Raw genomic sequence first — 10,596 nt, 5'->3', positions numbered from 1 at the left:
CCTGAGAGAACGTTTTCTCTCCATGTGACTCTCCTTAGGCACACTCTACATCATTGATCACTTTCCTCTTTGGCCCCATAATCTTCTTGATCAGAAAACTTGGGACACTACTGAGTTACGTGACGTTACAGTACAAGTTCTGACATGATTAGAGAAAAAGGAGGACCACACGGAAAGCCAACATTTTGGCCCTAGCCTTCCAAGGTCAATTAATGGGGAAATTTGACCTGGCCCTCATCTAGGTTGGTTGCAATCAGAATCATAGACAGAATTGAGTTTGTGAACCAAGGTACCAGTGTGCCCTTTTTCAGGGTTAGAGATGCCTCCTAAGTCATGTGGTCCTGAGCTTACAAGTTTATTTCTTATTCTCATCATTTGGAATTTATGTGTGAAAGAAGAAGGAATAAAAATATTAGCTCTCTGCTGTCTTGCAATCAGAAACTTCTTTCCTCTTCTTCCCCATTTTATTTTTGAAAGAAGAGATGTTTGTCACTGAGTAAGTAGTGGAAGAAAGAGAAGAGTTACAGGGTGAAAGCAACCAGAAAAAGTTGCCTTTGCTGTTTACTTTTTCGGTTTGTAAAGCTGCAGCTGGAACATTATTCTGACCCCACACCAAGCCTGCACTAATCACTTCCATTATATAGTATAGTATAGTATAGTATAGTATAGTATAGTATAGTATAGTATGATCCTGTAAGGCATTTTTTGTCCATATTTTATCCTTGGAGAGTCTGGAACTCAGCAAGTTTAGGCAGCAAGCCTAAGGTCACACTGCTAAGTATCAGAGCCAAAATTGCAAATCAGGTCTGCTAGACCCCAAACCAGTGCTCTATCCATTACATACATACATGCCTTGACACCAAATCCTATGAAATACTCTCCAAAATGCAGCTTTTTCATTCAAAAGCAAACCCTGTATATCTGGTACATGAGAAGGGAGGTATGCAAGAGAAAGCCCAAGCAGATCTTAGGAAAAGCTTTGATTTGCAGCAAGAATTTATGTAGCACTTGACTTTTTAAGGTAAACTGTCTGAGCCCAAATTCTGTAGGCAGCTTTTGAAATCTCTTCTGTTGACCCTAAACGTGTGGTGGCAAGCCTTTGAGAGCCTTCAATGATAGCAAACAGCCTGCTACCACCCGTGCCCCCTAAGTTTGCACCACTGTTCTCAGTAGTCTGATGCTACTGTTATCTACAGGGTATTTTTTGTTTGATTGATTTGGCTTGGTTTTTATTGGTACCAGGACCAAATCAGGACCTCGCGCTTCCCAGGCAGATGTTTATGCCACTGAGCTCTCTCTCTGACCTTATCTACACTTTCTTGATTTGGATTTTTCCCTCCAGAAGTTCTCACACACCTGACTGATGAGATGTATTACTAGATGCGCTATTATGAGATTTTTTTCCATGTAATCCTGCTCAGGGACTCCCCAGGGAAATATCCAGAGGCTTCCTTGATTTCCAGACGTGGCCTTTTCTGTGGAAAAACCACCTGAACACCACTTCCCCCACCCCCCGCCCGCCAAAAAATGAGAAAAGCATTCACATTTGGAAAACCAAGCTACAGCACGTGAAGCATATTAAGAACGACCGCCTCCCCAGAGTCCTCATGAACTTTCCTCATCTTTGTTTTTCTTAAAGATAAAAACTGTGCAGCAGTGTGTGTAGTTAGCCTGACAAGCGCCCTGGCTTGCATGACAAGATTTCATTTGGCTGTCTCAACTTCATGTACATAAATTATGTTGTAAGTCATCTTTGAGATGTTGTAACACATGCAACCAGTGTTTATTTTGAAATATATCATTATTTATTTTAAACAGTGAATTATGATTGGTGAGGGTTTAATGTGCAAAATAATGATGTGTTCCCAGGACCTCTGGGGACGGCAGGCTGATGCCCTGCTCTCAGCACTATTTCCCTGGAGCAGAAAGCCAGAGTCAGTTACACAATTAAGAAAAAACCCAAAGGAGAAGTTAATTCATATTGAGCAGGTATTTAAATGATGCATTCCCATCCTGAAACTCAGCTCTTCTCTGGACAGGAAAGCTTTTTGAAAGCATATCAAATCACTTCATTATCATTTCATTTTGTAAAAAAGCAAATCATAGATTGTTTCTGGCTCTGCGCTATGGATGGTCACAAGGCCTTGAAATGCTCAAAGAGGTCACAGTGCCCAAATTTTACACTTTGGATGGATAGTGTGCAAGGGTCACATCTATTTTATAAAATGCTTTGGAACATCTTGAAGGCTATACCGCAGCAGCAGAATTTAAATAGAAACAGACAAACAGAACCACATGTTTAAATGTGGTGTTAGACTTGAGTATCAAAAACATATGGTTTTTCCCTCTGCCCAACTTTCTCATGAGCCTGTTTGAGTTTCAAATTATCTAGTGCACTGCTCTTCCTCGTGTAGTTTTCTGTAGCACAGCCTCAAATAATGATATAGGTAATACCATAAAATTTTAATGAGTACTCTGTAAAAAACACTTTTCCTTCTGTTAGTTTGGACTTTTTAAACCTTGGAAAACTAGGCCAAGTTTAAGCTGCATGGAAGGTAAAGGTAGATCTTCCGCTTCTATTCCAAACCATCATCTTCACCAGTTTATACCCTCCTAGGATTCCCTTTGTGTGGGAGGTTATATTTTGGTTGAAGGCACGGGAAAGTCACTTCTTTTCCTTTTTTGGGGGGGGGGGGCGGTGTATAGGCTGTGCCTATGCAGCTTGTACTGAGTGATCCTCCTACCTCAGCCTCCCCAGTGCTGGGATTACAGGCATGCACCACCACACCCAGTCTCAGTGGCCCACACATCATGCCTGGAGTTCCAGGGCCAGAACAACATGCAGCACTAGGAATCAAACCCGGGTCCTTGCACTTGCCAAGCAGGCCCTTAGACGGCCGAGTTATCTCCCCAGCCTTGGAAAGTTATTTTTAAGAGGAAAACTCTGGACACTGCCACATGTTGTTTATTTCAGTAATTTTGATGGATTAATACATTAATCTATACTGGATTAATAAGTGTAGACAGGAAAATGGGGGAGGGGAGCTCTTTTGGGAGCATCCAAAATGCCACTGTTTTTATAATGAAAATCCACTTTGATGCTTTTAAAGTAAGATCTCTTCCACAGCTGGGCTGCATGTGAGTGAGAACTGTTGCTAGAAGAAAAACAAAATAGTAGTACTCTATCTTGACTTCAGAACTCTTTTGCAAATGTGATTTTTATGAAATGTGTGACATTTTGGTACATTTTATGTAACATTTATAAATTAAGAATTTAATAGCTTATAATTTGTTATGTTTTAGGAAGAGGTTGTATAAATTTCTCCTATAAATAATAATTCATCAAGCAGACAACTCGCACAAATTCATTTGGATGATGATATAGTTAGATTATCCCAGTTTGCAAAAGTATGTTATTTAAAATGTGCTGAAAAAAATAAGTCAGGATTCCTTTCTGCTGGTGGATGCTGCAGAGCAAGCATCGTCAGTCTCTCTTCTGACTGCCTTCATGTCTAAGTCAGAGTCTCCCAAGGAGCCCAAACAGCTACTACAGAAGCTCCTCATCAGAAGGCTGAGCTTTGAAACAACTGATGAGAGTCTGAGGAGCCATTTTCAGCAATGGGTAACACGCACAGACTGTGTGGTAATGAGAGACCCGAACACCAAGCATTCAGGGGCTTTGGGTTTGTCATTTATGCCACTGTGGAGGAGGTGGAGGCAGCCATGAATGCAAGGCCACACGAAGTGGATGGAAGAGTTGTGGAACCAAACAGAGATGTTTCAAGAGAAGATTCTCAAAGACCAGGTGCCCACTTAATGGTGAAGAAGATTTTTGTTGGTGGCATTAAAGAAGATACTGAAGAACGTCACCTATGAGATTATTTTAGCACCATGGAAAAATCGAAGTCATTGAAATTATGACCAACTGAGGCAGTGGAAAGAAGAGGGGCTTTGTTTTTGTAATCTTTCATGGCCATGACTCTGTATAAGATTATCATTCAAAAATACCACACTGTGAATGGCCACAACTCTGAAGTGAAGAAGGCCCTGTCCAAGCAGGAGATGGCTAGTGCTTTATGTAGCCAAAGAGGTCAAAGTGGTTCTGGAAACTTTGGTGGTGGTCATGGAGGTGGTTTTGGTGGCAGTGACAGTTTTGGTCATGGAAGAAGCTTCTGTGGTCGAGGTGGCTTTGGTGGTAGCCATGGTGGGGGTGGATATGGTGGCAGTGGAGATGGCTACAATGGATTTGGTAATGATGGAAGCAATTATGGAGTCAGTGAAAGCTATAATGAATTTGTCAATTACAAGTCTTCAAATTTTGGACCCACGAAGGGAGAAAACTTTGGAGGCAGAAGCTCTGGGCCCTGTGGTGGTGGAGGCCAATATTTTACCAAACCTCAAAATCAAGGTGGCGATGGTGGCTCCAGCAGCAGTAGCTATGGCACAGGCAGAAGGTTTTAAAACTTCCAGGAAACAAAGCTTAGCAGGAGAGGGAGCCAGAAAAGTGACAGGGAAGCTACAGGATACAACAGATTTGTGAACTCAGCCAAGCACAGTGGTGGCAGGGCCTAGCTGCTACAAAGAAGACATGGTTTAGACAATACTCAGGTGTATGGGCAAAAAACTCAGAGGACTGTATTTGTGACTAGTTGTGTAACAGGTTATTTTAGTTTCTGTTCTGTGGAAAGTATAAAGCATTCCAACAAAGGGTTTTAATATAGACCTTTTTTTTGCACCCATGCTGTTGATTGCTAAATGTAATAGTCTGATTATGACACTGAATAAATGTGTCTTTAAAAAAAAGTCAGTAATATGAAATTCCTTTTTTAGACAGAAGGCCTTATTCAACCTGGTTGAGAGTTTCAGTTGGTTTTGGTGGTAATGGTTTATGCACTAGTGGGGATGGAACTCCATCTCTTTTTATTTTATTTTGAGACAATTTCTCTTTAAATTGCCAAGACGAGTCTGAGTCTCATCTTGGACTCGTGATCCTCCTGCTTCTGTTCCCTGAGTATCTGGGATTACAAGCATGTGTCACTGTCTCCAGTGGTTGTCATCATTTGGAGAAGGTAGGAGCTTACTTTAGGTCTCAGCTGGTGCCTAATTTCCCAGATGAAGAATTTGTGCACCGTGCTCATTGCACTGTACAAATGACCTGTCCTCACAGGTGGCCTGATGGGCCACAGGTATTGTGTAATCCCCAGCTGGTGGCTGACTGTGTTTAATTTATCCACTTTGGAAACGTGTCAAAACACAAATAACAATGATATTACAATAGGAATCTAATTTCCCTTATTTAAAAAAGGGTTTATAATGGTAATATGGATATTATCATCAACTCAAAATGTCTTGGAATGCCTTGGAGTATGTTCTCTAGAGCTGCAGATTCACTGAATCCAGATTAATTCTCTGCCATTGATGCATGCTACTAGAAGTGTTTAAGGGAAGGTGAATTCATCTGCAGGAGAAGGGAGCAGATATAATAGAAGCAGGACACATGGAAAGAGAGAGGGAGTGTTCATGCTGCTGAGAAAGATCCATAATTTCTAAGTCTCAAAGCATTGATTTTTATGTGTTATGTAACAAATCCTGGTATGGAAAGATGTGGTCATATGGTTTTGATGGTATTTTTACCTGTAATCTCAGAGTGTCTTTAAAATATTTCACCCTACCTAGTGCCTCAATTGTTCCTGGAATGGGCTATTCCATTCTAAAACAGTCACTAAAAATAATTTTATATTTAATCTAGCATTGCATTTAAAATGCCTTTTTGTTTGTGTTTTAGGAAAAAGTGCTGCAAAGGGTATAAGTTTGTTCTTGGACAGTGCATCCCGGAAGGTACGTGACAGAGACGATGCTCTCACCCACTTCCTTTGCAGTTGGTCACTAGAAACCTGTGAAGTTCAGAGGCACCTAGAACATATGTGAATTATTTATGCTTGATTATGTTTATGTATAATTCTCTAGTCTGGCTCTAAATTTTTATGTGCTTATTTGATTATATGTTATATATTCTACTGAATTCATTATATACTGTACTCACATTGAGTCATTCTTATATTTCAGATTTTACTTTTTTTTTTTTTCCGATGGAACCAGGGATTGAACTCAGGCCCTTGCACTTGCCAGGCAAGCGCTTATTCTACTGAGCCATCCCCCCAGCCCTCAGATTTTACACTTAATAGGTAATAATTCCCTTACTGGCATTTGTATACCAATTATAACTCGGCCCACCTCCCTGGCCCCTCTCCCTATTTTCCATGTGCTGAACTTGAAGCCCTTTACTTGGCCATCAGCAAACACTAAGTGTTCAGCCCACACATGAAGACAGAGATACGAGGCATGGATCAGCCCCCAGGCGCTTGCTTGAGTGAGGTGCCTCATGTGGAATGAGGTAGATTTGGCTCTATTCGTGCTTCCACATTGTCTTCATTAATTTTCTCATTGCTGAGACAAAATACAAGTGAAAGGAAGAAACGTTTATTTTGGCTGACAGTTTGTGGAAGTTTTAGTCCACAGTCAACTGCCTCTAAGGCAGGATGGTGTGGCACAGGGGCATCACAGAGGAGAAACAGTTTACAGTTAAGCAGGAGGTAGCAAGCAGCAGCAGCAGCAGCAGCAATAGCAATAACAGCAGCAGGAGCAGCTTTTTCTTTCTGTTTATATTCTATCCAGGCCACCTGACTTTTTGTGGTACCATCCACACCCAGCACCTTTGACCTCAGCATCACAGTCTTGACCCAGCCTCCCACACCCTAATCCAGCCACCTTCAAAACTCCTCACCTATGACTGAACATGTCTTTGGAGGGACATCTAGAAACAAGCCACAGCACACATGATACCCAATGTGCCCTTGGGCTAGGTTCTTTCTTTCTTTTTTTCTTTCTTTCTTTCTTTCTTTCTTTCTTTCTTTCTTTCTTTCTTTCTTTCTTTCTTTCTTTCTTTCTTTTTCCGATACTGGGGAATGAACAACACTTATTCTACTGAGCTATCTCCCCAGCCCTGAGTCAGTTAGTTTCTAACCCTTAGTTTTTATAAGCAGGTGTTGTTATTCAAGTCATGTGTGGTGTAAGAACTTTTTAATATGTAAACACTTGAAACAGACTGGCCCCTAGTAAGTGCTTGATATATATATATGGTGACCGCTGTGACTGCCACCATAGATCATAGTTGTTAATAGCAACTATAACAGAGGGCAACAATGGTCAGAGTCGTCCTCAGGAAGGAGGGGAGACTTAAATCAGGCTACCAAGGAAGTCTCCCCAGGCCCTAGGAGAAGCAGAGTACTGCCCGGAATGTGAGGCAGAGCAGGACACAGAGAGCACGGGGACTGTTGGAAGAGCCTGGGGTTGTTTGGCTCAGGCTGGGTGGTGATGGGTGTGGAGTGTGTGAAGTTGCTTTCTTCAGTCTTGTCCAAGAGGCCACATCTGTCTAGAGCACAGGAAACTCAGCCATGCAGTTTGGATACGTCATTGTATGGCATATACCTTCTATCATCCCTCCTGTTTTTGCTCTCTTCTATTGAAGAACATAAAATTCTATTAAACCACAACTGTGACAGTTGAGAATACTGTCATGGGAGGACTGCTTAAGAAACCATCCCCCATATGATGGCCGATAAAGCCCTGGGCCTCTCTAAGATGAGTGTCTCTCTGCCGGCCAAAGCCGGGTGGATACAACCATAGAAGTCACAAAAACTGCATTCCTTCATGTGCCAGCTCTTCCAGTCACCAACTGTGTCTTTTTATTACAGTCATGTAGAGACCAAGGAGAAGTTTAGGCCAATCAATTTAAGATCCTAACCAAAAACTGCTCCCAACCTAATTAAAACCACACTATGTAGAAATCACATATTTAGAGTGACTGTCACCATAAGATACTGACTTCAAACCTCCAGACCTAAAAGTGCCCTCTCTCACCTTAGAGTGAGACCACAGCACCTATGACTAATGTAACCAAGAACTCAGTATTTCCAAGAAAAGAACATTTAATGGAGGATATTGTTTTACATAACTCTGCTCTGTTGCTTTTCAAAACAATATGTTCCAAAGATGATTTACTTTTATCTATGGGAACAAAATCAGTGTTTAATTGTTCCTAATACTGGCTTTAGACATAAAGGTTTCTGTCACCAAGAATATGAAGCACACATACAAGATTTCAGAAAAGATAGTCTATTAGAGTTCTTGAGAAACCCGGTAGCATACATGTGTGTAGAGAAACACACACATCACACAGAGATTTTTTAGATTTATTTAAGCAGATCTGCTTATGGGACTGAAGAGTTCAAATCTAAGATCTTGAGACTAAGCTGTAGTGGAGACCCAGAATAGTAGATGTTGCTGTTCAAGTCCAAAGGTGATCTCCTGACAGAGTTTCTCCTTCATCAAAAGAGATCAGTCTTTTTTTCTTTTAAGCCTTCAACTGATGAAATTAGGCAATCTGCTTTACCAAATATCTACGGATTTAAAGGTTAATCTCATTTGAAAACTACCTACGCAGCCAGGCATGCTGACATGTGCCTATAATCCCAACATTCTAGGATACTAAGGCAGAAGGATCTCAAGCTCAAGTCAGGCCTGCGTAATTTATTGACTTAGCAAGACCCTGCCTCAAAGTTTTAAAAAGGAACTGGGATATGGCTCAGTGTGAAAACCCTGGGTTCAGTTCCTATCACCACAATCAATCAGTCCTACACAAAAACATCTAAACTAATATTTGGCTAAATCTTGGAACTTTGGCCTAAAAGTTTTCCAACCCCTGCTGTATGTGATATTTTACTTGGCCAAGTTAATACATAAAATGAACCATCACGGATGTACCCTTTGTCAGTTTTGGTATCTGTACATATCTTGAGCCTTACTTGATCTCAAGTAAAGACAGTAACAAGGTCATACTTCCACCTAGCATGATAGAAATGCCCTGTACTAGCCCTTTCCCTAGAAGAGACTGCAATGAGGTGGTTTTTTGTCCTTGATATGTTATAAATTATATACTATTGACAGTATATAAGCTATAAATACTTCAATTGACAGTATTTATGTAAATTAATATATCTCATGATGTAATGGAAAACAACATATTTGCACACATACAAATGTGTTCATAAAATAATGCTCAGGACAGTTGTGTTACACACACACTTGTCTTTACCTCTGCTGTAGAATAACAGTAGTTTCCCTTTGTTAGACACAATCACCCGACCACAGTGACTGACACAGAGGGCTGAGGAACCTAGAGGCTGGATAGTAATTATTCACTCTCTTGGTAGAAGTCCTCTTTCTTTTCTAACTATGCGTAAAGTCACACAAACCAAAGGTAAGCATTTTGATAGTTGATCAGTAAGGATCACTGTGAGTGGTGCCATTCCCATTTTTTTGCCCTGTGATTTCTGGTCCTGCAAACCTGATCATGGGTTATGGGAGAAGCTATAGCATAAATGGACACTGATACAACAGCACGTACATCTTCCTGATGAACTTTGCCCCAGACCTCATGTGTGGGTCCTGAGTCTCAGCTGTATTGACTCATAAAAGTACAATCATAGATAGCAAAAAAAAAAAAAAAACCTGTAATTTCTAAACAGATGAATACTAACTGATAATTGAGAGTTGCAGTTGTTAAAGGTGTTGCTTCCTCGTATGTGCTACACCAAGTCATGGTAGCCCATGGGGTCTGTCTGGCCTACCATGTGATTCTGGAGATGAAGGGTTACTGAGTGCAGCCCTGCTTACTCCCGGAAGGGCTGCCCATGGCTTCTTCTAATGAGAACATGAGGCTTTAATAGTTGTAGCAGAGGCCCTCAACACCAAGATGTGGCCTGCCTTCTTTCCCCAAAGTTTTCCAACCCCTGATGTATGTGATATCTTACTTGGCCAGGTGATAGGATAATCTGATTTATTCTGGCCCAGCAGTAATGAACTGAACACAAACTGTGGGGAGGGTGTGGTGCTGGTACTCCAGGGGACATAGTCCCTGCCAGGGAGCCAACTAATCTTAAGAACTATTTTGCTGAATTCATGCACCTACAATATTTAAATGGCAATGGAATACCCATCTCTGACAAAACTAAACAAAAGGGATACAAATGAAGGACAATTTGTGATCTGTGTATACAAAACAGGATAGATATACAGCTACTTTGTCTTAATTCAATAAGAAGAAAGATTTGTACTAATAGTGTTTGAACAGTATATCCTGTCTGCTTTTTGTACTATGAATAACCACTGTGAAGACAACAATATGCAATGTATTAATTATTGAAGCTATCTTATTAATTGGTTTTGAAACTGTCTCACTGCTGTTTGTTTCTCAAAATTAATTTTAAAAAGGACTAACAGCAGCATAACACAAGTACGTGACTATACTGTGCCTTTCTGCTGCTTTATGGAAAGAAGCAGTTAATGCTTTACTTTGTCTTGTCTCCTTTTTCAATTGTTTGTACTTTTTCTCTTCTTTATTTCTTATACATTTCTTTTTTCTTCTTCTTCCAATTTTACATGCATATATCTGGTAATATGAGAAATGATTGGAAGATAGCACTGTGTATTACAACGAATACTGTGAAATTCATTTTACTTTGTTAAGTGAAATTC

The 10,596-nt window shown here is 40.6% G+C and overlaps 1 protein-coding gene across 1 annotated transcript in view; it reads left to right on the top strand.

Annotated features, from left to right (window-relative positions):
- The window catches only part of Ccbe1 (collagen and calcium binding EGF domains 1), a 316,756-nt gene that overhangs the window by 254,028 nt on the left and 52,132 nt on the right, over positions 1-10,596 (top strand). Inside the window, exon 3 of the mRNA XM_004647915.2 lies at positions 5,786-5,838. Within this exon, the coding sequence (XP_004647972.1) occupies positions 5,786-5,838 (53 nt within the window). The remainder of the gene's footprint in view (positions 1-5,785; positions 5,839-10,596) is intronic.

The sequence above is a fragment of the Octodon degus genome, unplaced genomic scaffold (genome assembly GCF_000260255.1).
Source record: "Octodon degus isolate 3935 unplaced genomic scaffold, OctDeg1.0 scaffold00339, whole genome shotgun sequence".
Classification (NCBI taxonomy): Eukaryota; Metazoa; Chordata; class Mammalia; order Rodentia; family Octodontidae; genus Octodon; species Octodon degus.
The sequence above is the reverse complement of the archived record's forward strand: the minus strand, read 5'-3'. Positions and strand labels throughout refer to the sequence as shown.